Source organism: Aquarana catesbeiana, linkage group LG13, assembly GCF_042186555.1.
Source record: "Aquarana catesbeiana isolate 2022-GZ linkage group LG13, ASM4218655v1, whole genome shotgun sequence".
In the NCBI taxonomy this organism is placed as follows: Eukaryota; Metazoa; Chordata; class Amphibia; order Anura; family Ranidae; genus Aquarana; species Aquarana catesbeiana.
The window spans coordinates 47,323,152-47,350,970 of NC_133336.1; the positions used below are offsets into that span (position 1 = coordinate 47,323,152).

General features: G+C 44.6%; 1 protein-coding gene across 1 annotated transcript; it reads left to right on the plus strand.

The window, feature by feature from the left end:
- The first annotated feature begins 435 nt into the window (after positions 1-435).
- Positions 436-27,392, plus strand: TMX1 (thioredoxin related transmembrane protein 1). Its single transcript, XM_073609780.1, has 9 exons — positions 436-785; positions 2,903-3,018; positions 5,324-5,369; positions 13,819-13,947; positions 17,078-17,123; positions 19,463-19,564; positions 21,187-21,241; positions 24,339-24,509; positions 25,580-27,392. Exons 1-8 carry the CDS (start codon positions 649-651, stop codon positions 24,485-24,487), a joined length of 780 nt encoding a protein of 259 aa, XP_073465881.1. The 5' UTR covers positions 436-648; the 3' UTR covers positions 24,488-24,509; positions 25,580-27,392.
- Positions 27,393-27,819: the final 427 nt, after the last annotated feature.

A 27,819-nucleotide genomic window follows, 5' to 3' on the forward strand; every position in this document is an offset into this window, starting at 1 on the left:
GATGTATCTTTATTGTGGAGGTGTAGCAAGATGGCGGCGACGACACGTCACTTCCGTTACACATTCTGACGGGTCGCCAAATCTAATGAAACACCACACTCGCCCATAGTAAGGAGTGGGAAGGCGGCAAGCGGACATCTTGTTACACCCACCGTAGTTTTGCATTTCACACGTATTCTTAACTGTAAACTGAGGTTATATAGTGAAATACAGTACTTAGAATTCCGTCTGACTGGTTAGATGTTGAATTTTAAAAGCAGCGGCAAGCCTGCTCATCTGATAGGTTTGCTAAGCTGACAGAAGTTCGCTGCTTTTAAAATTTGACATCTAATCTGTCAGACGGAGTTCTGAGTACTGTATTTCTATGTATAACCTCAGTTTACAGTTAAAAATAAGTGTACAATGCAAAACTCCGGTGGGTGTAACAAGATGTCCGCTTCCCCCTTCTCAGCGTATCCTTACTATGGGCGAGTGCGGGGTATAGCAAGATGGCGGCGACGAAACGTCACTTCCGTTACCCATTCTGACGGGTCGCCAAATCTGACAAAACACCGGCAGGGAAGGGGTGTGAGGGCGGGTTGTGAGTCTCCTCCTCCCGGTAGAAGCCGGTGGTTCTCTTCCTCTCTGTATACGGGGCGATCTCCAAACATGACTCCGCTCTGCTTCCTCTGTCTCGGGCTCCTCCTCGGCCTCCCGGCGGGTGTACGGAGCAGGAAAGGTGACGTCATAGAGATCACCGACAACAACTGGAGGGAAATCCTCACCGGGGAGTGGATGATCAAATTGTAAGTGCTGGGCCCGGTGTGACAGCGCCCCCTACCGGGAGCCCGGGCTTATCTGCACAGCTGTCAGGGTTCCCTGCAGAGATGTCAGGGTTCTATACAGAAATGTCAGAGCTCCTTGCTGAGATGTGGGGGGGTTCCCTGCTGAGATGTCAGGGTTCTATGCTGAGATCCCTGCAGAGATGTCAGGGGGTTCCCTGCAGAGATGTAGGGGGGTTCCCTGCAGAGATCCCGGGGTTCCCTGCAGAGATGTCGGGGGTTCTATGTCGGGGGTTCCCTGCTGAGATGTGGGGGGTTCCCTGCAGAGATCCCGGGGTTCAGTGCTGAGATGTCAGGGTTCTATGCTGAGATCCCTGCAAAGATGTCGGGGGTTCTATGTCGGGGGGTTCCCTGCAGAGATGTGGGGGGTTCCCTGCTGAGATCCCGGGGGGTTCCCTGCTGAGATCCGGGGGGTTCCCTGCAGAGATGTCGGGGTTTCCTGCAGAGATCCTGGGGTTCCCTGCAGAGATGTCAGGGGTTCCATGCAGAGATCCCGGGAGTTCCCTGCTGAGATGTCGGGGGTTCCATGCAGAGATCCCCGGAGTTCCCTGCTGAGATGTCTGGGGGTTCCATGCAGAGATCCCGGGAGATCCCTGCTGAGATGTGGCGGTGTTCCCTGCAGAGACGTGGGGGTGTTCCCTGCAGAGACGTGGGGGTGTTCCCTGCAGAGACGTGGGGGTGTTCCCTGCAGAGACGTGGGGGTGTTCCCTGCAGAGACGTGGGGGTGTTCCCTGCAGAGATGTGGGGGGGTTCCCTGCAGAGATGTGGGGGGGTTCCCTGCAGAGATCCTGGGGGGTTCCCTGCAGAGATCCCGGGGGGTTCCCTGCTGAGATCCTGAGTTTCCTGCAGAGATGTTTGTTGGTGTTCCATGCAGAGATCCTGGGGTTCCCTGCTGAGATGTTGGGGGTTCCCTGCTGAGATCCCGGGGGGTTCCCTGCTGAGATCCCGGGGGGTTCCCTGCTGAGATCCCGGGGGGTTCCCTGCTGAGATCCCGGGGGGTTCCCTGCTGAGATCCCGGGGTTCCCTGCAGAGATGTGGGGGTGTTCCCTGCAGAGATGTCGGGGGGGTTCCCTGCTGAGATCCTGGGGGGTTCCCTGCTGAGATCCCGAGTTTCCTGCAGAGATGTTTGTTGGGGTTCCCTGCTGAGATCCCGGGGGGTTCCCTGCTGAGATCCCGGGGGGTTCCCTGCTGAGATCCCGGGGGGTTCCCTGCTGAGATCCCGGGGGGTTCCCTGCTGAGATCCCGGGGGGTTCCCTGCTGAGATCCCGGGGGGTTCCCTGCTGAGATGTCGGGGGTTCCCTGCAGAGATCTCGGGGTGTTCCCTGCAGAGATCCCGAGTTTCCTGCAGAGATGTTTGTTGGTGTTCCCTGCAGAGATCCCGGGGGTTCCCTGCTGGGATCCTGGGGGTTCCCTGCTGGGAACCTGGGGGTTCCCTGCTGGGATCCCGGGGGTTCCCTGCTGAGATCCCGGGGGTTCCCTGCAGAGATCCCGGGGTTCCCTGCAGAATACCCGGGGTTCTTTGCAAAAATCTTGGTTACATGTGATTGGGCGCTCGGACTGACACACACAGCATCTTCCAGGCCGGTGTTTGTGGTCACAGCTGATCTTGCAGCGTATGATGTCATAGTACACGTCCAGATATGGGTTTTATCCTCCTATGACTGTAGCAGGCTTGTCACCCATCTGTAGGAGGCCTTGATGTTGATGGGCTCACAAAATATGGTGTAAAATCATTTTCTTAATGGATTGTTTAAAACTTCCGAGAGCACCGAAGTGTCTGCTGTGCCGACCCATCCAGAAAAAGATATAGAAAGATAGAGAAAAGGGTAAAAAAGTCTGAGCTCCGCCCTGCTGGTGTGATTTCCCATCCCGACCCCCTAGGTGGTGAAGAGCGGGTCAGGATGATACCCCCATTCCTGAACCTTCACTATGTGAGCAATGGAAGGTTTCCTATCAGTTCCCATTAAATCGGGCTCCATGTGTATTGTTCAGTAGCTCTGTAATCTGTATAATACATATATGTGCTCTGTATACATTGCAGTGTATGGTTCTCGGATGGTAATGGTTCTCTTGTTCCCCAGCTACGCCCCCTGGTGTCCCGCCTGCCAGAAGCTGCAGCCAGAATGGAAGGAATTTTCTGAGTGGGGAGAAGACCTCAATGTCAATGTTGCAAAAGTGGATGTTACGGCTCAGCCAGGTAATCCGGTTCTGTGACTCAGGAAGGGGGAAGCAGAAAGGGGAGGGGCCAGGTGCAGAGTTCAGGAAACCAAAGCAGCCAATCACATCCTGTCTTTCCCTGATCCAAAATCTGGCAAGGGATACTGCTCACTATTAGTGACAGGACAGGTTTTAAAGTGGAACTCTCTCAATCAACATGAACTACTATATTTGTAATCCTTATGCTGCTAGCATTAGTAAATAGATAGGAAGGTATATTTACTTCTTTTAAACTTTTTTTTAAATGTATTTCTTTAGTTCCTGGTTTCTGGCCTTGGCCAAAATGATGTCAAACATCCCAGGAGTCTTCATGGGCATTTTATTTCTTTTATCTGAAAAAAGGGGCTTTTTCAGCTAAGCTCACCCTCCTTCCTGGGCTAAGGGCAGGTGGATTCCAGGAAGTAAATGCTACATGAATCATCCCTACTCAAGGTAGCTGCAGCTAGAAAAGCTCAGGGGGTGAGGGGGGGCGTCTTTCAAAGTCATTTCTCAACAAAATAAAACATGGAGACACGGATGGATGAGGGAGTTTGCTTTAAACAACAAAAATGAATTAAAGGAGAAGTACAGCCAAATCCGTTTTCAGCAGACAGCAGGCTGAGCAAAAGATTTAGGGCAGGTATGCCTGGAGTGGACCCACTCCTCCTCCTTAACCACCTGCCCACCGCCTTCCACATATATACTGTGGAAAGGAAGCACGGCTGCGCAAACCGACACACCTGCACAGTTAACCCCTTGATCGCCCCCTAGTGTAAACCCTTTCCCTGCCAGGGACATTTATACAGTAATCAGTGCATTTTTATACCACTGATCGCTGTATAAATGTCAATGGTCCCAAAAATGTATCAAAAGTGTCCGATCTGTCTGCCACAATGCTAAAAATTGCAGATCACCGACTAGTAAAAAAAAAAAAAAAAAATGCCATAAATATATCCCCTATTTTGTAGATAACGTTTGCAGAAACCAATCAATATACGCTTATTGCATTATTTTTGGTAGAAAAAAAAAAAATGTAGAATGCATATTGACCTAAACTGATGAAGAAATGTGTTTTTTTTTTTTTTTTTTTATTAAATTTATTATAGCAAAAAATAAAAAAATATTGTTTTTTTTCAAAATTGTCCCTCTTTTTTGTTTATAGCGTAAAAAATAAAAACTGCAGAGGTGATCAAATACCACCAAAAGAAAGCTCTATTTGTGGGGAAAAAAGGACATCAATTTTGTTTTGGGTACAGCGTCGCACGACAACGCACTTGTCAGTTAAAGCGACGCAGTGCCGTATCGCAAAAAATGGCCTGGTCATTAAGGGGGCAAATCCTTCCAGTCCTTAAATGGTTAAAGGAACGGGGGGGGGGCACTAAATAACCAACCGTACAAACAAACAGCAACTGCCCCAACCTATACCCGACCTTAACAGCAAGGAGCACATGGAAGGGTGACGCATGTCAATCAAAAACAAAGATAAATTCCCAGCTCAGCTTACCAACCTGCCTGCAACAAACCAAATTGTCCCCCAGCAGTTCACATTAAAAACAGGGGTTTAGTTCCCCCTGTTGTGGAGTCTCACTACTCTTGCTGCATCTGCAAAAAAAGATGATGGGTGGTTGAGTAAGTTGTCCATATTTCCACCAACAACTCTAATCTGGGTGTCGGGTGGACTAGTGGTTTCATGAGTGCCGGAGGGCCTGGTCATTGTTTCACACAATGACCACTTTTCACTCTCCACTTCCTTCTCTTCACTTTCTTTTATTTAAAGCCTCTGTTTGTCACTTTTTGTAGCTTTATGTTTGTACACGATTTTGCACGTGTGGCTGGTTGGGTGTAGGTCCTCGGGCCTGCCCTGAAAGTCTTGGGAGGGGGGTGGACATGGCCTTCTGGCTTAGTTCATCCTCTCTCATGGGGTCTCCCTTGGGGGGGGGGGGGGAGCCCCACCTAGTACTTGGGTGGGTCTATTTCGGCAGATCCCCCAGAGGAAGGGGTTTGGTTTCAGCCAGATGGACCAAGTGTAAGTACCCCAGTCCTCGTCTGGAGCCTCCGGGGGATCAGGGCAAGGCCCTCTGATTTGAGAGGGCTTGTGTGCACCCGTTGCACGTTTTTGTGTTTCACTCTTTATGTGTATGCACATTTTTTTGGCCCCGGGTGAAGTTTTGGAGTGTGTTTCACACGCCATAGGCTTTCAAAAAAAAAAAAAAAAGTGGTTTCATGAATAGATGTGTGTAATGCACGGTGTCCTCTGTACCATATTCTCGCCTTCTCACTAATTTGTTCTCTCTTTTGTGTTACAGGACTGAGCGGCCGTTTTATCATAACAGCCCTGCCTACTATATATCAGTGAGTATCTCTGTATACACCTTCTCAGACATCACTTATAACACTGGATTCTTTATGTCAGTCTATGGCAGTGATGGTGAACCTTGGCACCCCAGATGTTTTGGAACTACATTTCCCAGGATTCCCATGCACTCTGCAGTGTAGATGAGCATCATGGGAAATGTAGTTCCAAAACATCTGGGGGTGCCAAGGTTCACCATCACTGGTCTATGACCTCACCGCAGTCAGATTGTCAAATGATCATATGTTAAACCCTTCCCACCTGGAGTCCCTTTAACTGGGTATTTGCGCACAGGGGGTGGGAAGGACTGGTTGATCATGTGACCACTATGATTGGCTGCCACAGTGGTCACATGATCGGGAGCCGGTCCTGATCATTACTAGAGACTAGGAGCTGTCTTTTGATATTAGGATGACTGTGTTAGGAGCATGTAGTTAGTGCATTCTCAGCCTTGTCAACCTTGTCTGCCCCCCATGGATTCCTATGTGCGGTGTGTGTGGGTGCTAAAGCCCACCCTCATCTCTACTGCATGTATGCATTACGTCGGCGGCAAGACGTTATTACCATGTTCTGAATGTTTCGTCTTAAGACGTTATTACCATGTTCTGAATGTTTCGTCTTCCCGGGATTAGGAGGTGAAACGCGTTGTACTTTTTTATTATTCTAAAGGCTGCGCAAAGGAGAGAGAGATATGTTAAAGTGTAACTAAAACCAAGAAGAAAAATCTAAGATATTGCAGCTTACCAGTCCTGATGGTGGCCACACATGGTGCAATAAAAATAAACAATCGCTATCGGATCGAATTGGACATTGATCAAGTGAGATTAAAATGTCATGTCTGAGCGATGGGTGACATAGTGATAGCGGGGTAATAAACCGAAGCATCTCATTCTTGGCTCTGGCCGACTCCCTTCATCTGTGTGACTGGCCCAGCGCTGTCTCCTCTCCAAGGCACTCCGGCTGTTGTCTCTCTCCAGCCTCCTTTATGTACAGTGCACTGAAAGCAATATTAAACCCAAAAGCAAACATTTATTATATTGCAGCTTACCAATCCTTAGATGTTATGGCTGCATTGGTTTTCTTTTTTAGGCTTTTTTCCCTTGTTTTTTCACCTGGTGATCTGGTCAGTAAGTCTGTTTTTCTAAAGAACAAGCTCTCCTGCAAATGTAGCAATTAGTGTTGAGACCAACCATTTACTGACGGGTGCTTACAATGACTATTTTTTATTTATGTAAAACCCTTATCCCAAAAGAAAGAAAAAAAAAAAAAAGAAATAAAACTGTTTGCTGTAACTGCAGCATGAGCTGGATGGAGTTTGGATTCAGGTTGTTAGTGTATCTAAATCTTTTCTTTTCCAAGAATTTTATTAGAATTTTTTCTCAAAGTTTTCTAAGTTTACAAAGAGAGTGTGAGCATGACGAATACACTCACAGGCCACTTTATTAGTTACACCTTGCTAGTACCGGGTTGGACCCCCTTTTGCCTTCAGAACTGCCCTCATTCTTCGTGGCATAGATTCAACATGATGTTGGAAACATTCCTCAGAGATTTTGTTCCATATTGACATGATAGCATCATGCAGTTGCTGCAGATTTGTCGGCTGCACATCCATGATGCAAATCTTCCATTCCACCACATCCCAAAGGTTCTCTACTGGATGAGATCTGGTGACTGTGGAGGACATTGGAGTACAGTGACCTCATTGTCCAGTGGTGAGATGATTTGATCTTTGTGACATGGTGCATTATCCTGCTGGAAGGAGCCATCAGAAGATGGGGACACTGTAGTCATAAAGGGATGGACATGGTCAGCAACAATACTCAGGTAGGTCGTGGTGTTTAAACGATGCTCAATTGGTACTAAGGGGCCCAAAGCGTGCCAAGAAAATATCCCCCACACCATTACACCACCATTGATACAAGGCAGGATGGATCCATGCTTTCATGTAGTTTACGCCAAATTCTGATCATACCATGTGAAACCGAGACTCATCAGACCAGGCAATGTTTTTCCAATCTTCTATTGTCCAATTTCGGTGATCCTGTGCGAATTTTTATCCTCAGTTTCCTGTTCTTAGCTGACAGGAGTGGCACCCGGTGTGGTCTTCTCCTGCTGTAGCCCATCTCCTTCAAGGTTCGATGTGTTGTGCATTCAGAGGTGGTATTCTGCATACCTTGGTTGTAACGAGTGGTTATTTAAGTTATGCCGCATAGACACGATCGGAATTTCCGACAACAAATGTTTGATGTGAGCTTGTCGGAAATTCCGACCGTGTGTAGGCTCCATCGTACATTTTTTGTCGGAATTTATGACCAACAAAATTTGAGAGCTGGCTCTCAACCAAAATCCGGTGTCGTAAATTCCGATCGTGTGTACACAATTCCGACGCACAAAATTCCATGCATGCTCGGAATCAAGCAAAAGAGCCGCACTGGCTATTGAACTTCCTTTTTCTAGTCCCGTCGTACGTGTTGTACGTCACCGCGTTCTTTGTCGGAATTTCCGAAATTTGTGCGACCGTGTGTATGCAAGACAAGTTTCAGCCAACACCCGTTGGAAATAAATCCACGGTTTGGTTGTGGGAAATTCCGATCGTCTGTACGCGGCATTACTGTTGCCTTTCTATCATCTCGAACCAGTCTGCGCATTCTCCTCTGACATCAACAAGGCATTTTCGTCCACACAGCTGCCACTCACTGGATATTTTCTCTTTTTCTGATCATTCTCTGTAAATCCGAGAGATAGTTGTGCATGAAAATCCCAGTAGATCAGAAGTTTTTGAAATACTCAGACCAGCCCGTCTGGCACCAACAACCATGCCACATTCAAAGTCTTCACCACGTCTAGATGCCTAAATGCATTGAGTTGCTGCCATGTGATTGGCTGATTAGCAATTTGTGTTACCAAGCAATTGAACAGGTGTGCCTAATAAAGTGGCCAGTGAGTATATATCAAAGTACATACTCATACACAATAAGGAAAATAGGTAACGCATGGTAAATCAACAATATCGTAAAAGTTAAACATTGTCAAACTGGGGCTAAAAAGAAGTGTATTCGAAATGATACACTGTGTTCATCGAACATGTTTAAATGTTGCGTTATATTTATATATAATTAAAAATCATAAAAAAAAAGTTTTTATTATGTAACTGGGTTTGCACTCCGATAACAGATGATCGCAGGAAAATCTTGTTTTCCTAAAGAGATTTCTTAAGCGATCTCATTATGGGACGGAGGGTGGAAGTAAAGCATGGTTGTAAAGTACATATGTGCTGGGTTTGCAAATAAAAAAACAGAAAGGGAAGCGCCAAAACCAGAAGGGCAGGGTAAAGTCCTGTTATAACTTGGAAGTGTAGGAATGATTACACATAGAGATGGGGAAGAGGAGGACGCCTCACTGTTTCTGTCTCCAGTTAGGATGTTTGAGGGATCCGTCCGGTGCCAGGGACCGGCCCGGGTGTGGATTGTGGTATGACCACATGTAGCGAGTCTTTAAGCTAGCATGCCCACCTGCAGGTACATATGGAGGATCATCACACGCTACACTGATCCGTTCCTTTATCTCCGCTGTCTCTGATGAATATGATACCAATCTGTACACGTAGGAGAGGTACCGGTGCCCCAATGTGAGGAAATGCATTATCTGGCAGAATTTACAATATGCAAAGCTAGTGATTTGTGACAAGCAGAATTCGGTAAAGAGGAACAGTGAAATGAGACCCCTTTCACACTGAGGCGCTATAGCGCTAAAAATAGCGCCTTCAAAGCGCCCTGAAACAGAGGCTCCTGTCTCTCCAGTGTGAAAGCCCGAGGACTTTCACACTCTAGCGCTGCGCTGGCAGGACGTCAGAAAAAGTCCTGCTAGCAGCTTCTTTGGGATGCATTAGGAGCTAGTGAAATCTCAAAATTCAGTATCTCAGAAAATTAGAATATTACATAAGACCAATTAAAAAAAATAAAAAATTTTGAGAAATGTTGGTTTACTGAAAAGTATGTCCATGTTCAGTATAGTATGCACTCAATACTTGGTTGGGGCTCCTTTTGCATGAATTACTGCATCAATGCTGCATGGCATGGAGGCGATCAGTCTGTGGCACTGCTGAGGTGTTATGGAAGCTCAGGCTGCTTTGATAGTGGCCTTCAGCTCATCTGCATTGTTGGGTCTGGTGTCTCTCATATTCCTCTTGACAATACCTCAAAGATTCTTTTTCTTTTTTAATTCTTTTTATTATAAGAATATATATTGAAATACAAAACAAAGCCTATTGGGCATACCCAGGCTTAGGTAAAAACACACACATTAAAAGAAAAACAACAAGGTGGTTGGTAACCAAGAGTTAGGAAATTGGAAGCGAGGTATCTGGGGTGTGCCAAGTTAAAAGGGTCGGGTGGTACATTCCCTGTATACAGTCCACACCTAAGCAGTAAACAGAAACAAAACAGAGTATCCTAAGAAGGGGTTGCCAAGGATCCGACAGTATCTCTGGACTCAGTCCAAATATCCCATACTTTGGAGAATTTTTTTGAACATCCCCTAGATTCATATGTAAATTTATACAGTGGGACCGCTTTATTGACTATATTCTTCCATCTAATCTAAGGTGGGGGGCTGGGTGGATTTCCATTCAAGGAGTATAGTCTTACGTGCATTAAACAATAGGAGGGCCTATCAATGTTCTCATAGATCGAGAGGTAGCTAGTAGGTGAACGAGACCTAAAATGCAAACATCAATTGATAGTGGTATTGCAATTGTGGTGACTGTGCAAATGCATTGGGAAACCGCTGTCCAGAATAATTTTATACCAGGACATTCCCAAAACACATGCAGGAAAGTGGCAGGGTCGTCCGTATAGCGCCAACATTGTGAAGAGTGTGAGGGATAAATCTTCTGTAACCGTTGAGGTGTGAGATATACTCTATGGAGAATCTTAAATTGGATTAATCTGTCTCTGGCTGATACTAAGCTTTGCATAGGGTAGTCCCAAACATCGTCCCAGTCTTCGGAATCTAACTCTGGGACTTCCTCTCGCCATTGTGATAATAGTTTGTCAAGGCCATCATGGATGGAGGGTTGAAGAGACTTGGATATTGTAGAGAGTGGTTTGCCCAGACTATCCCCCCGTAGCATACCTTCAGTTCTGGACAGGGTTAAGGTTACGGGCTGATTGCCAAATTTCTTCTGAAAAGCATGTCTCAACTGAAGGGACCTAAACAGGTATGAATTGGGGAGGGCGTATTTCTCTTTAAGGCAGTCAAATGTCTGGAGTACACCCCCCTCACAGATTTGGCTAAGATATTTTATCCCTTTAGAGGCCCACACAGTGGGGTCGGGAATCAAGAAAAATTGCTTCAGGGAAGGGTTATGCCATAGAGGTGTATGTGGTGAGTAAGTAGATGAGGGCCCAGGATGTTGAATGCCTTAATGGCGACGGTCGTAGATTGGGTGAGAGGGAGCGATGCAAAACAACCCCTGATACCTCATAGATTCTTAATGGGGTTTAGGTCAGGTGAGTTTGCTGGGCAATCAAGCACAGTGGTACCATGATCATTAAACCAGGTATTGGTACTTTTGGCAGTGTGGTCAGGTGCCAAGTCCTGCTGGAATATTAAATCTGCATCTCCATAAAGCGGGTCAGCAGAGGGAAGCATGAAGAAGGGGGGCAGTGTGACAAGAAGGAGCCGTATAATGGGGGCCGTATGACAAGGAGTGTTGCTCAGTGGTCCAAAGTCCTTTTTTCAGATGAAAGTATATGTTACATTTCATTTGGAAATCAAGGTCCCAGAGTCTGGAGGAAGAGAGGAGAGGCACAGAATCCAATTCGCAGAGGCCTAGTGTGAAATTTCCACAGTCAGTGATGATTTGGGGAGCCTTGTCATCTGCTGGTGTTGGTCCACTGTGTTTTATCAAGTCCAAAGTGGCACAGCCCTCTACCAGGCCAGAGGTATGGGGGGAGGTGCGGGGTCTTGAGGGCCCCCCCCACAGTGGCAGAATGCCAGGGCACAAGTGCGACCCTGGTAATTCCGCCACTGGAAACAGCGGCTGAAGTTCATATTGTGGGGGCTGTGCTGCCTGTCATGGTGCGCTTTGTGCCTGTACCTGTGCTGCTGACCTAGACAAGAGTGGAGGGCGGCGGCAGCGTAACTTTTCTTCAATGACAGTTTGTCACTCCTGGCTTCAGTGCCCTCCTGGCGCCCTAGCAGCTGCCTTATGCTAGAACCGGCTCTGTGTGTGTGACACAAGGAAAGGAGGAGGGAGGAGAGCAGTCTGACACTTCAGTGCCCCCAACCCCCCCCCCCCCCCCTGCAGCACCCCGCACACCTGCCCAGGATCAGCCCTGGAGATATCCACAGTGATCAGAATTAGTTTATGGACTTCTATAATGAAATTGATTCACAAGGAGTATCTGTTCTCAATACGCAGAGCTGAACCTCCTCAGTTCAGAGACCATCTATTTCATACTCCATAGGGTGTAATGAGATCTGCACGGTAACACTAAGGTTAATTTGCAGATTAAAGTCATCCAGCTATCTCTGTAATCGGCCAGCTGGCCATTCAAACAGAATATCACAGGGCTGTGCTAGTGTCCACCATAACTCAGTCATCAGTAGGGTCGCCCATCAGCACATGTAGAGCATCAATAATAGCGCATGCTTCAAGCAGATAAGCGATAGGCAGATGCAGGGGAGCACAGGAGCAGCAGACACTTGGATAAATACAATCTTCATCAGGTTTAACACATGGTAGTGAAATAGATTCCTACGAGCAATGGTAATCCCTGTAAGCACCTCCCGATGAGTCTCACCAAAAGTTGGATAAGGTCGTTGGCGGCTCCTATTGGCATCCATCCCCGGCTTGCTGTATCTCCAAACAGAGCTGGCGCCTGTGCTCAGGTTGACTCGGCACCCTCCCAGAGTGATGGAATCACGCTGCCAAGCTCTCGCAGTCAGTGTGGGGTGGCTGGTGGACAAGTCGCATGGTGTGGACTAGAGGAAAGAGGAGGTAGGCTTTTTAGGCTTCTTTCACACATGATTGCGGGTGGAATCGCCCTAATTCTTCCCCACGATTTCAAATGGCTACAACGTTTGTCGCTCAGCATGAGCTTCTTTTGGCGACAGCGTCGTGCGTTGTGATTTGCTGCGAGACAATCGCGGCGCCCTTAGAAGTAATGGCATCACAAACGCATCCGGCGTTTTACAGCTATTTAAAAATTGTGGGGCATAATCGCGATTTCACTTGTGATCATGTGTGCTTGCAGCCTGTTTCGTAAGATAGGTAAGTGTTAACATGGGAAAGGAGTTCAGTGGAAATCTGCTTGTGAGGCCAGATATATCTTTTAGAAACTGAGGGGACAAGCCTGGGGAGAAGTCAGGATTGTACTGAAGAGGGGTGAGCGGGCACGGGAATGAAGAGAGGGCGACATATTTGCACGTATCTAAATCTACTAGTCTATCTACATTCTAAGGATTGGTAAGCTGCAATATATTACATTTGGGTTTGGGGTGTAATACTGTTTGAACCCCTAGAAATAAAGGAAAATTGTCTTGTCCATGAGATGGGACTGCATTGGATACCTGGTCATCCGCCAGTTCCCCTTCCTTCCTGTAGCATTCTGACCCTGCCAAGCAGGGAAACAGATCTGTGCTGGCGTTGTTGGCGTGCATTTTTAAACTTTTCGGAGCCTTAGGGCGCCGTTCCGACGCACGATGAGCCTGTGTTCTCGTAGTCAGCTTTGGGGGGAGGGGACTCCCCACACTGTTTCTGACAAATGCTGCATGTGATACCGACAGCAAAACCCGCATTTTTATTTATTTTATTTACTTTGTGAATTGGACTTAAGAGCTTGGTTCGAGGATGATATTAACCGGCATATTTTTCATGTTGCGGTAAATACTGTATAATCGTTAAGTTTATATTTATTTTTTTCTTGTGACTTGGGCTGTATTTACCGCATGCAATAATTTTATGCAAATGAGTCACGTGACCGTGTTTTATCGCATGCGGTAAACGTTAGTAAATTGACCCCAAGGACACATGCACCCCCATACTCGGAAGCTCTAGAACAGTGAATGGTGAACTTTGGCAACCCAGATGTTTTGGAACTACATTTCCCATGATGCTCAACTACACTGCAGAGTGCATGAGCATTATGGGAAATGTAGTTCCAAAACATCTGGGGTGCCAAGGTTCGCCATCACTGCTCTAGAGCGATTGTTGCAGCCGGTGATTGAAGTCGTGCAAGAGCATGGTCATAGTGTCGACTGAGAAAGGGAGAGATCAAGAGGTCCTGTGTCCTTGCCCTGAATAGGGAAAAGAACATCTTTACTTTTAATCAAAGCACCTACAAAAAACTCCCAGACTATTTTGATGTATTTTCAGGAAAATGGTTTTTGTTTTATCTGCAAGCGTTCGGCTAACGCACTTCCTCTTTCATTCCTTTTTATCAGCTGTAAAGATGGAATTTTCCGGAAGTACCAAGGAGCCAGAACACACAAAGACTTCATAAACTTTGTAAACGAGAAGGAGTGGGAGGGGCTGGAACCCATCTCGTCGTGGTTCAGCCCGGACTCGCTACTGTAAGTGAAGCTGAGCTGGTGAAAATGATGGAGGATCCATAACACTCTTGGGGGGAGATTGTTATTCTTTGTTAAATAGTTAGTCGGGTTAAAAGAGACAAGTCCATTGAGTTCAACCAATAGAAAACCTGCACATACACAATCCTAGACCCACATTTGATCCAGAGAAAGGCAACCTCCCCTATACCCCCCCCCCCCCCCCAAACAAATCGTGATCCAATTTGCTCCAGCGGGAGGGGATTCCTTCCTGATCCCCTAGGAGACAATCGGGTATTCCCTGAATCAACTACCCCTGGTGTTATTACCTCTAAATGTTAATATCCAGTGACCAGAACTAGTGCTTGAGGGAATCTATTCCACATATTCACATTACTCTTACTGTGAAGAAGCCTTCCTGTATGTGGAGGTTAAGGGATAAGTTCACCTTTTACAAAAAATAAATGCATATCTTTTTTCAGGTAAAAAAAAAAATGTGCATTTATTTATTTATTTTTTTAAGCGAAAAGAGGTTCCGGATGGCCACACTCCAACACAATCCACTTTATTAGGTATGTATTAAAAAGGCGAGACAACATACAGTAGGGGACGCGCTTTGTGCGTTAGTGCTTATACATAAAGCACAAAATGCGTCAACCTTGCTTTTGTCCCCCCCCCCCGTATGTTATCTCACCTTTTGAATGTTTAATACATACCCAATAAAGTGTATTGTGTTGGAGTGCGGCCATCCTGGGTGAGCACCCTTCTGGTAGGTGTGTGTGGATAGTCTGGACCGACCTGGAGTAGCGGCTACTGACTATTATTATTATTATTATTATTATTATTATTATTATATTTTTTTTTTTTTTTTACTCTGCAGCCTGTAAGGCATTGCACCCACAAGTAGCAGATCACGGCTGCAATGCCAGGCTCCTGCAGGCACTTGGTACAGCTATCTGCCTGCATCTTGTATCTGCATACAGTTACTGAATGGCTGGAAGAATCTATGAACTACAAGGATGCTCATCAGCGCCCTCGCAGTTCATTGAGAACTACAAGCCGTCAGCCACAGAGGCCGACTGTAGATGTAGTTCATTCATTCACAGAACTCTGAATAAATGATGTGGCTGTGTTGGGGCGGAGCCGTACGCGGCTGCGCTGTTTTTTTACAATTCTGACAGCGAGTGCAGGGGGATGATCCCTTCTGAAACATGTCAACGTGCGGTAGATGTGGATGCATCTTGTATATTTTTTTAGAACAGTAAAGTTCTTCAACTGGTGACATTGGATTGCAGCCAATCTTTTTGCATTTTGAAGGAAAATTGTGCTGATCTAAAACAGTTTGGAAATGGTGGCAACTCTTAGTGATGCGGATTTCCTGACCGTGTTCTTTTTCTTATGGGGTTTTGTTTTTTGTTTTTTTTTTTTTTCTTTTTATTTAACCACTTGCCTACTGGGCCCTCTCACCCCCTTCCTTTCCCGGCCAATTTTCAGCTTTTCAGCTATGTCACACTTGCGCAATTGCACAGTCATGCAACGCTGTACCCAAAATAATTTTTGAGACCGATGGAGCTTTCTTTTGGTGGTATTTAAACATCACTGAGTTTTTTTATTTTTTTGTTAAAAAAAAATAAAGTTTTTCTTAGTTTGTTAAAAAATTTTGTAAATCTGTAATTTTTCTCTATCACTGATGTGCACTGATGACACACTACTGAAGGGCACTGAGGAGGAGGCACTAATATGCAGCACTGATGGGCACTGAAAGGCAGGCACTGGTTGGCATTGACTGGCATCACTGCCGTGCCCTGATTATCTGTGCAGATCTCCCCTGTAAAGGAAATGCTGCTGATCGGCTCTCCTCTCCTCACCCGATGTCAGTGTGAGGAAAGGAATTCTGATAACCGGCATTTCCATGTTTACATGTGGTCAACTGTGATTGGACACAGCTGATCACATGGGTAAAGAGCCTCATATTCGGCTCTTTACCGAGGTGATGCGCTGTGTCCCAATGACAGCGCACCACAGATTGCCGCGCTGCACGCCCGCACGTGTGCCCAAGTACAGCAAGAGTTGTCTCAGAACAAGAGAGCCGCCGTCCGCCCGTCATTTGTCAATACGGCGGGCGGGAGGTGGTTAAAAAAAACCTTTTTTATTAAAGGTTTTTTAGATTTTACAAAAAAAGGACAAGGAAAAATAAAGAAAAATAAATGCACCCAAAATACGGTAGCCATACATTTCCACAATACAATAGCTGAGAGCAGCATCCACAATGAAAACAGCGATATGCTATGAGTAAAACTAAGTCCAAAGAATCATACATGACGCTCATTTTGGTCTGATTATTTTATAATTGTACAAAGCGATATTCTTCCCGTTCCTCATATGGAAGAGATGTGAAATGATCTGACATTACAAAAGCGTTAAAGGGAAAAATGGCGCTGTCTTATGTAGGTACAAGGAAACGTTCAGCACAAATAGAGCTTTCCTTTAGTACATTGCACAGCCACCACATTGATACCGACTAGGTACATCTCCAGTGACCGATCAGATGTACAGATACAATTCTTTTATAACAAATAATAATATGTGCATATTATTAACATATGAAATATCCATAAGGACACTAAAGCTAAGGAAGCTAGTCCAGGGATCTGCAACTATGGGTCCCATATCTTGTAAAATATATGAGGGGGTACCCCTGTGTTGTAGGTTGGAATTAACCTGTGTGTGCCAATCCTGGAACGTAGAAGGAGAAGAGTGCCATTTCAATGCAATACATTTAGGTGGCAGGGACAACAATATGGTGATGGCAGTTCTGGCTTGTGGTGTAAAAACGTTCCTCATCTAAGAATCCCAAAGCATATGTACTGTTCTTATGTTTAACTCTCGATACTGAGATTTTTATCCTGTGTGTTCTCTGTGGATTGCATTGTGGTGGAAGCCTCTTGGATGGAACTATACAGCCTATTTATATTTTTAAACGGCCATCACTGTTAAATCAGTGTGTTCTTTCAGGAAAACAACAGGGACTGGAATGTAAAAGTTATATCTGTATATTCAGCGTGAAGTCAATTGCCTTATCTACTCATCACTATAGAACCTCATTGTAATGTAATTACCGTAATAGATGGTTTTTTTTAATTATTTGTTCTAGAATGAGTGGCATGTCAGCGCTATTCCATCTATCAATGTATATTCGGGTAAGTAAAATCACTCTTTGTTTACTGTATCCTCCCGACTCTCTGTTCTACCACCGATCAGCTTGGGGATCAATGTACCTGTTAAAGTGTATGTAAATCCTAACAATGCAGGTCTCTCATTTCTTCTATTTGGTCTGTTAAAATGTTCACCTTTTCAGAAAACATGACTAACATGGATTATATATAGAGATATCTATCTATCTATCTATCTATCTATCTATCTATCTATCTATCTATCTATCTATCTATCTATCTATCTATCTATCTATCTATCTATCTATCTATCTATCTATCTAAAAGTATTGGGATGCCTGCCTTTTAAACGCACATGAACCTTGACGGCATCCCAATCTTAGTCTGTAGGGTTCAATATTGAGTTGGTCCACCCTTTGTAGCTATAACAGCTTCAACTCTTCTGGGAAGGCTGTCCACAAGGTTTAGGAGTGTGTCTATGGGAATGTTTGACCATTCTTCCAGAAGCGCATTTGTGAGGTCAGGCAATGATGAGGTCTGGCTCGCAGTCTCCGCTCTAATTCATCCCAAAGGTGTTCTATCGGGTCTATTTGTGCAGGCCAGTCAAGTTCCTCCACTCAAGGTTGAGCATTAAATTGTCTAAAATGCCTTGGTATGCTGACGTCTTAAGAGTTCCCTTCACTGGAACTAAGAGGCCAAGAACAACCCATGAAAAACAGCCCCACACCATAATCCCCCCTCCACCAAATTATTTGAACCAGTGGACAAAGCAAGGTCCTTTGGGATAAATTAGAGCGGAGACTGTGAGCCAGGCCTTCTTGTCCAACATCAGTGCCTGACCTCACAAATGCCCTTCTGGAAGAATGGTCAAACATTCCCATAGACACACTCCTAAACCTTGTGGACAGCCTTCCCAGAAGAGTTGAAGCTGTTATAGATGCAAAGGGTGGGCCAACTCAATACTGAACCCTACGGACTAAGACTGGGATGCCATTAAATTTCATGTGTGTGTAAAGGCAGGCGTCCCAATAATTTTGGTAATATAGTGTATGTACAGTATCTCACAAAAGTGAGTACACCCCTCACGTTTTTAAAAAAAAAATTATTATATCTTTTCATGTGACAACACTGATGAAATGACACTTTGCTCCAATGTAAAGTAGTGAGTGTACAGCTTGTATAACAGTGTAAATTTGGTGTCCCCTCAAAATAACTCAACCCACAGCTATTAATGTCTAAACCGCTGGCAACAGTGAAAATGTTGCCAGTGAAAATGTCCAAATTTGCCCTAATTAGCTATTTTCCCTCCCTGGGGTCCTGTGACTCGTTAGAGTTACAAGGTCTCAGGTGTGAATGGGGAGCAGGTGTGTAAAATTTGGTGTTATCGCTCTCACTCTCTCATACTGGTCACTGGAAGTTCAACATGGCACCTCATGGCAAAGAACTCTCTGAGGATCTGAAAAAAAGAATTGTTGCTCTACATAAAGATGGCCTAGGCTATAGGAATATTGCCAAGACCCTGAAACTGAGCTGCAGCACGGTGGCCAAGACCATACAGCGGTTTAACAGGACAGGTTCCACTGAGAACAGGCCTCACCATGGTCCACCAAGGGAGTTGAGTGCACGCGCTCAGCGTCATATTCAGAGGTTGTCTTTGGGAAATAGACAGATGAGTGCTGCCAGCATTGCTGCAGAGGTTGAAGGGGTGGGGGGTCAGCCTGTCAGTGCTCAGACCATACACCGCACACTGCATCAAATTAGTCTGCATGGCTGTCGTCCCAGAAGGAAGCCTCTTCTAAAGATGATGCACAAGAAAGCCTGCAAACAGTTTGTGGAAGACAAGCAGACTAAGGACATGGATTACTGGAACCATATCCTGTGGGCTGATGAGACCAAGATAAACGTATTCTGTTCAGATGGTGTCAAGCGTGTGTGGCGGGAACCAGGTGAGGAGTACAAAGACAAGTGTGTCTTGCCTACAGTCAAGCATGGTGACATCTAACATCCACCAGTTCTGCAATGTCGTCATGGAGGAATGGAAGAGGACTCCAGTGGCAACCTGTGAAGCTCTGGGGAACTCCATGCCCAAGAGGGTTAAGGTAGTGATGGAAAATAATGGTGGCCGCACAAAATATTGACACTTTGGGCCCAATATGGACATTTTCACTTAGGGGTGTACTCACTTTTGTTGCCAGCAGTTTAGACACTAATGGCTGTGTGTTGAGTTATTTTGAGGTGACAGCAAATTTACACTGTTATACAAGCTGTGCAGTCACTACTTTCATTGACTACTGTCATTCAGCTCTGTAAATACCTTATACCCTGGCTGGGCTGTCAGTAATGGTGGATGTTCTCTGTATTTTCAGTACTGTCACGAATACTTTGTGGAGGATCTGGGTATTCCAGTGTGGGGATCGTATGTCATATTTGGAATGCTCACTCTACTTCTAGGTCTCATTCTGGGCTTGGTGAGTAGACAAGATATTCTGTGTTGGAACCTTAGGGGTATATTTATAAGGCCATGAATGTGACCTTCAGTCTCTGCTTTCTAAATATGCTCACATGTCTATTTATTTATATTCATTCTGAATCTTCCAGCTTGAAAGAAGATTTGGATTTTTTTTTTCTGGCTGCATTGCCTAAAGAAGCACAGAGGCCCAGTGATGACATCACCGAGTCTAAAATAACATATGTAATGAAAACCGGTTTTATTAACCACTTCAGCCCCAGAAGAATTTACCCCCTTCCTGACCAGAGCACTTTTTGCAATACGGCACTGCGTCGCTTTAACTGACAATTGCGCGGTCGTGCGACGTTGTACCCAAACAAAATTGACGTCCTTTTCCCACAAATAGAACTTTCTTTTGGTGGTATTTGATCACCTCTGCGGTTTTTATTTTTTGTGCTATAAACAAAAAAAGAGTGACAATTTTGATAAAAAAGCGATATTTTTTACTTTTTGCTATAATAAATATCCCCAAAAAATATATAAAGAAAATATTTGTTTTCCTCAGTTTAGGCTGATATGTATTCTTCTACATATTTTTGGTAAAAAATTGCAATAAGCGTATATTGATTGGTTTGCGCAAAAGTTAAGCGTCTACAAAATAGGGGATAGATTTATGGCACTTTTATTATTAATTTTTTTTTTTTTTTTTTTCATTAGTAATGGTGGCGATCTGCAATTTTTATCATGACTGCAACATTATATCGGACACTTTTGACACTATTTTGGGACCATTGTCATGTATACAGTGATCAGTGCTATAAAAATGCACTGATTACTGTGTAAATGACACTGGCAGAGAAGGGGTTAAACACTATGGGAGCGATCAAGGGGTTATGTGTGTCCTAGGGAGTGATTCTAACTGTAGGGGCAATGCCGCGTCTTAAAGGGGATGTACAGGTTCGCTCATTTGCGCAGCCGTGCCATTGTGCCGACGTACATCGTCGTGCGCTGATCGGCAAGCGGTCAAAGTATAACTAAAGGCAAAACTTCTTTTTTTTTTTTTTTTTTTTTTTTTTTTTTTTTAGTTTTGTATAGAGTGGAGAGGAATTAGAACACCTATCGGTTTTTATTGCTGTCTGTGCCCCCCCCCCTTTAAGGAGATTCTCCTTTATTTGTCCTGCTTACCATTTTCATTGAAAGTGAAAGTTAAAGAAATCCCAGATTTTGGGTTGTCCCCAGTAAAGTAATAGAGGGGAAATCTTCCAATGGGGACACTAGTTCTGGTGATCTGGGGGTCCCCAAAGAATTCCGTTAATTTGCAGGGATTTCCTCTCACTTCCTGTTTGGCTAAGGGACAGGAAGTGAAGGAAATATCCCCAATGGGACACAGATGGCAAAATCTGACAGTCTTATAACCCTCCCTGGCTCTAAAATGAAACACAAATGTTTGGCCTATAGTTCTACTTTAATTTCATTAGCATGTTGATGGGGAAGGGTGGGGGAGGGGGATTAAACTTAACATCTTTGGGGGGGGGGGGGGTTGTTCCTTAGAACGTCATACAGTTTGTGGAGAATTGCATCCGTGGCTCACACAAGACTGCCCTGTATGTCCGCTCTGATGGCGTTCTTTCTTTATTGCAGCTTCTGGTGTTTTTGGCAGATTACCTGTGTCCGACAAAGAGGCACCGACCCCACAGTGAGTACTTTAAAAATCCACTCTTTTTTTTTTTTTTTTTTTTTTTTTTTTTTGTTTCTTTGTGGTTTTTGTTTTGGATAGGCTTGTAGGCTACGGAATAGTCTTTTGGACTTTTTTTTTTTTTTTTTGCTGTTTGTCCCCGCTGATGAGATTTATCAATCGTTCTGCTCACAATGGCAAATGCTCATTGGACAGCGCAGCCACGCATCCATGCTGACCAATGCGAATCACATTTGTAGCTGCTTTCTCCAGTAAGGTTTCCCAGAAGAGAGAAGCCCTTCTCATTGGTCAGCGTAGTAGCACTGACTTATGAACGGTTGCCATTGCGAGCATTACGATGGATACTCACTCCAGGGATTGTATTGCAGTGTATAGGCCGCTACACCGGCAGGACAGGGAATCGCAGCTGCTGTGTGTGGCAGGGTCCAGAGAGGTGGCCAGGATATTTGGGGTTCACCTTTTTTCCTTTTATTGTGAAAAGGTAAACTTGCAGTTTAAACCAGGGGTCTCCAAACATTCTAAACAAAGGGTCAGTTTACTGCCCTTCAGAATTTAGAGGGGGCTGGAATGTGGCCAGTGGGAGTAGAAAATCTTTGGTATTGGGGGAGGGAAGGTGCCCCGTTCATGTCAGTGGGAGGAATAGTGCCCCATCATTGGTGCCAATGTGAGGAATAGTGCCCCATCAATGGTGTCAGTGGGAGGAATAGTGCCCCACCATTGGTGTCAGTGGGAGGAATAGTGGCCCATCATTGGTGTCAGTGGGAGGAATAGCGCCCCATCATTGGTGTCAGTGGGAGGAATAGTGCCCCACCATTGGTGTCAGTGGGAGGAATAGTGCCCCACCATTGGTGTCAGTGGGAGGAATAGTTCTTCATCATTGGTATCAGTGAAAGGTAGTGACTCCCAATCTTGGATCTACCCCTTAGCAAGCAGTGTCTTCTTGGCCCAATACCAATTTAATAAGTATTTTAAGTCCCTGGGGAGAAAAGCGCGGTAGATTTATATTTATATTATTATTATTGTATTATTTTATAGCAATCGTATAACGTTTTTTAACCCGTTTGATCCCTTATTCTCCCTACATGTCTTGCCTAGGTGGATTTTCATAAATATCTTCCAAATCCAATGTGAAAGGGAACGCATAGGGGTTGATTGATGAAAACTGGAGAGTGCAAAATCTGGTGCAGCTGTGCATGGTAGTCAATGAATTTCTAACTTCAGCTTGTTCAATTAAGCTTTGACAATAAAACCTAGAAGCTGATTGGTTTCTATGCAGAGCTGCACCAGATTTTGTACTCTCTAGTTTTAATAAATGAACCCCATTGTGTTTTATATCGAGAGGGAGAGAGGTCAAATTCAGGAGTTTTACAAGTTTAAGTCAAATACATAAGACTTCGAAGCTGCAGCTCCAGGTTTTACTGATTTTGCTGTAAATGGCTTGTGTTGTGAACAGTCCTGAATAGCCACAAAGCGTTTTGTTACCCCAACATTTCATATTCCTGATCTGTGGCTGCTGTACCATGTACTTGTATGAGAAAGTCTCCTGTTCTCTTTGTATTGCTTCCTTTGTGTGAAATCCCCGGTGTTCCTGCTGGTCCCTCTACTTTCCTATTACAAACTGACCATACTAAGCAGGAGAACACACTGTGGTCAGTTCTCTAGCTCTGCTGGGAACTCGGTGTACTCTCCTCCAATGATCAGACTTATGCAGCTGAGAACAGAGGGAATGTGATCACTTATAAAAAAGGGAAAATTTTGAATTATTTATTTATTTTTTTATCTATACACAAATGTGGGTTGTTTTACAAGGTGATCGTTTACAATCACTTTAAACCAAATTTTTGTACACACATGCACATACACCTGAATGAAGCAGAAGAGGAGCACTTTCCTCTATTTTGTCTTCTTGAAGTGATGGGACCTATAGGGATTTTCAGTCTGCAGAAGCGGTCAACCAGTGTGCCAGCAATGCAGTTCTTATTAGTAAGCCCACCATCCTGTGCACGCAGAGCATCATTGAAATACCGAGTGTCAGGGCCGCTGATAAGGCAGTACAAGCCAGCCCTCCTGTACTGGACCCGGACCCCATGAGTTCAAAAGAGGGGGGCCCAGGCGCCTGCTGCAGAGCAGGGCTGGCTGTACTGTCTTATTGCAGACACCAATCCTCTCCTGCCTTCCCCTGCAGCGCTGCCAGCTTCTCTGGCTGTACTGCAGGGGAATGGTTCTAGCACATGCACCCCTTCCACCTGCTGTCCAGGCCCCCCTTTTGTGCCCATTTCCCTCGCAGCACTTCTGGTATCCCTCCTCTCCTTCCGGCAGCTGGCTGCGGGCACACGGGGATTTTTCCCGGATGATGAGCGGGTGAAGGGGCGGTAAATATATAATTTATTGGCCCCTTCCTTTCCTGAATGAACACAGTAAGTGATCAGTACCAATCACTCCCCGGTGTTTACTATGCTTCAGTTTGTAAATGAGCAATAAGCTTCATAGCGCTTCAATTCATTGTAACTGAGGCTGCAGAGAAAGGGACAGATATATCATCAGTCACTTCAGGATGGGGGGCCCTGTCGGGTAGGCTGTGTGGGGCCCCGTGATTCCTAACAGAAGCCTGCCTAGTGTTAAAGGTTTTTGTAAAGTAAAAATTACAGTAACAGTTGACATAAACTCATAGGTACCCTTTAATGATCCATTTCCAGTGAGTTTGCTTGAGTGGTCTGGTGTAAACTTAGAGCGCTTTTCAAAGCTGGAGGATAGCAGGTGTTCCTACAGGTATTCAAAGAGTGTCAGGAGACGTCCAGCACTAATTCAGAAGTGTGGGCATATGTGGGATAAGACGCCGCTCAAGCCGACCCAGTGCTTCAGATGTAGATATGGCTGTTTATGGCAGCACTGCTCTGGCCACGCCCCCTGACATGTTTCTCCCTGTCTACAAAGCCCCGGCAGGCGGGGCGAAACATGCCAAGGGGCGTGGCTGAAGCACTGGATCGGTTTGAGTGGCCACTTTGCCTGAGTGTTGCTTGTACAGGTGTCCACTTTTTTTTTTTTTTTTTTTTTTTTTTACTAATCCTAATTGCTGTACTTCTTTTTTTTTTTTCAGAAAAATTGAGCCCCGAGGCTGTCAGAATACTAAAACAGATGGAGGAAGAACGGGAGAAGGAGGCAAAGTCTGACTCGGCGAACAATGAAGAATCACCAGAGAACAACCTCTCCAGGGAAAGTATCCGGAAACGCACTGCAAAATCCTAAACCCCACCAACCTGTGTAACAGGTATGTTCTTTTCTGTAACTTTCCAGAAGATGCATCATCTCGCGTTCTGTACGGTGTAAAATATTTTCACATATTACAAAGATTGTGCCATTATTTGGGTGTGACAGCAAAATGCATTTACAGCATTAAAAGAGATGTAAAGGAATTTTTTTTTTGCAGATTCATACTTGCCTAGGTGGATGCAGCATCTGTCCCCCGGCGCCTCTACACTGAGAACTGAGCGACCGAACACCGCAGATCGCTCGGCTCTCACAGCTCCCTGAGCAGAGAGTTGCAGACTGTCAGTCACAGCTTTCTGCTCATCTCCCTCCTCTCTCATTGGAGGGGGCAGAGCGGCCGTCTCGGGCTCGCTGAGAGGCTGAGCAGGGTGTCAGTCCAGGCACCTGGCGGCTCCAAGGAAAACGGGTGTATAGGCCCTGCAACCTTCCCACATAACCTTCCAGACTCCGTGGTTGGGATGACGCGGTGCCTGGACTGACATTGGTGACATAAGCAGACTTCAGCCCGCTCTCTGCTGAAAACGGGTCACAGGAGTGCAAAACGAACTGCACTCCTGAGATCCATAGGAGAAGACCAGCCAAACAAGCTTTGGCTATACTTTTTATTTAACTACTTGCCTACTGGGCACTTTTACCCCCCTTCCTGCCCAGGCCAATTGTCAGCTTTCAGTGCTGTTGCACTTTAAATGAGAATTGCGCGATCATGCAACGGTGTACCCAAACAACATTTTGTATAATTTTTTTTTATTGCCCTCATTTTTGGTGGCATTTAATCACCACTGTGTTTTTTTTTTTTTTTTTTTTTTTTTTTTTTTTTTTTGCTTAAAAGACCAAAAAAAATAAAAGTTTGTTCATAAAATTTTGTATATCAGGGGTCAATCCACTAAGTGATAAATACCGCATGAATTTTTCAAAAATAACTCATGCGGTATGTATCTCAAAAGTAGTCAATTTACTACAAAACACGCGTTCTTTAACAAATTCATTATTTATGTTTTGTGTTATTAGCACAAAACAAATTTTTAATGGTTTCAAAAAAAACATCCTGATCTTTTTGTTTTCACTTTTCAGCCAGAAAAGGACATTACTGAAGAACGTTCTGACCACACCTCCTCCAGATACAGTTCCTCCACATGACCTGGGTCCAGAATCCAGTTCTCCGTCTTCCTGGTCAGACTTGCAGACTTTGCTCTACAAAATGGAGGCCCAGGATGACACAGCGCTTGCTAAAGAAATCATTTTTTGGGATATTTGCATACATTTTATTTTTCAATAGACTAATTTCTTCGGTGAAAACACTGTATAATATGCAACACTTGACACCTGTGGTAAAGTATTACTGTACATAATGGACCATGTACTTCCCTCTACCTAAGTTGGTTCTGGCTACTTTGCGGTTTGTCTGTACAGGCATACCACACTTTTAAGTACACAATGGAATTTATTCACTAAAGCTAGAAAGTGCAAAATCAGGCTCAGTTCTGCATAGAAACCAATGGGCTTCTAACCCCAGCTTGTTCAATTTAAGCTTTGGTAATAAAACCTGGAAGCTCACTGGTTTCTATGCAGAAGTGAGCCTGATTTTGCACTTTCCAGTAAATAAACCCCATTGTGTACTTAAAAGTGGGGTATGACTGTATAGCTTGTAGACATAAATTTTCCACTTCTAATATTCCAGAGGTTGTATGCTTGGTAACCAATAACTTGATATAATGTGAATGGTGAGGGCTCAGAACCCTCATTAGAGAGCTGTGGGCATATTATGGTCGTCTTATAACGATATTTACTCCACAGCACTTAATCATTGGCCTCCTGGTTCAGTTTCCTTTTAGGTTTTACAACAGTCCCTTCTTTTTTTTTTTCTAAGATGGTGGTGTTGATCCCGTACAAGCCCCCAACCTGGAGGACCAAGGTATTCCTTTTATGTTTGGGTCAATGCTGTAGACCTTTCCGACTTGCATGGTCCTACTGATAGTTGTGTTACCACCGGCATAGCTCTCAGGGTTATTCGGCTGGGGAAGAACCGGTGTTGGGTAAAAGTGCCTGGTGGAGATGGCCATTTAGATAAGTCAGGGAGCAACAGGGAACAATTTATTAACTCACTGCAGCCAAGTAGCTGTCCTCTTTTGTGTATCTACCCTTTGTGGTAGTGGAATCTTCGTAGGGTACTCTACTCAAATCTGAACTTACAGTTTTGGTTGGAATGATGTGCACTTTCAATGCACCTTATCTTTTATATAGCCAGACAAGTTTGCAACTAGAGCTATGTACCTTGCTAAGATCATTCAAAATTTCTCTACTCTAAGAAGCTTGATGTATCTCGTCTGTCTTTTTTTTTTTTTTTTAAGGAAAGTTATAGGGGCTGCTGTTGCTGACCTTCTAGTTGCCCAGCTTTCATGCCAATCTTTCAGCTCCAGTACAGTATACTCATGGTAGTACTAATAATTTTGTATTAATATTTGATTACAACATAGTGTAAGGTGATCTAGGTTTTTATTAGAGATCCTCAGCAACGGTATTTGTTAAAATTAAAATGTATTTATCGGTTTTAGTTAAAAGCACAAAAACATTGCTGGCTATCCAGATTAACGTAGGATTTGAGCTAGCTTTAAAGTGGAAATCCCCAAACAATGTCACAAAAAATTACTTTGGGCTCAATTCACAAAGCTTTACACAAGCTTAAAGCACTTTTCAGCCATGTGACTAATTTTTAATTCCTTTGAAAGTAACTGTCACTTTTTTGGTAATCAGTATCATGGTATGGTAGCTTTGTAAATTGAGCCTCATGTACAGTGGGGACGGAAAGTATTCAGACCCCCTTAAATTTTTCACTCTTTGTTATATTGCAGCCATTTGCTAAAATCATTTAAGTTCATTTTTTTCCTCATTAATGTACACACAGCACCCCATATTGACAGAAAAACACAGAATTGTTGACATTTTTGCAGATTTATTAAAAAAGAAAAACTGAAATATCACATGGTCCTAAGTATTCAGACCCTTTGCTGTGACACTCATATATTTAACTCAGGTGCTGTCCATTTCTTCTGATCATCCTTGAGATGGTTCTACACCTTCATTTGAGTTCAGCTGTGTTTGATTATACTGATTGGACTTGATTAGGAAAGCCACACACCTGTCTATATAAGACTTTACAGCTCACAGTGCATGTCAGAGCAAATGAGAATCATGAGGTCAAAGGAACTTCCTGAAGAGCTCAGAGACAGAATTGTGGCAAGGCACAGATCTGGCCAAGGTTACAAAAAAATTCTGCTGCACTTAAGGTTCCTAAGAGCACAGTGGCCTCCATA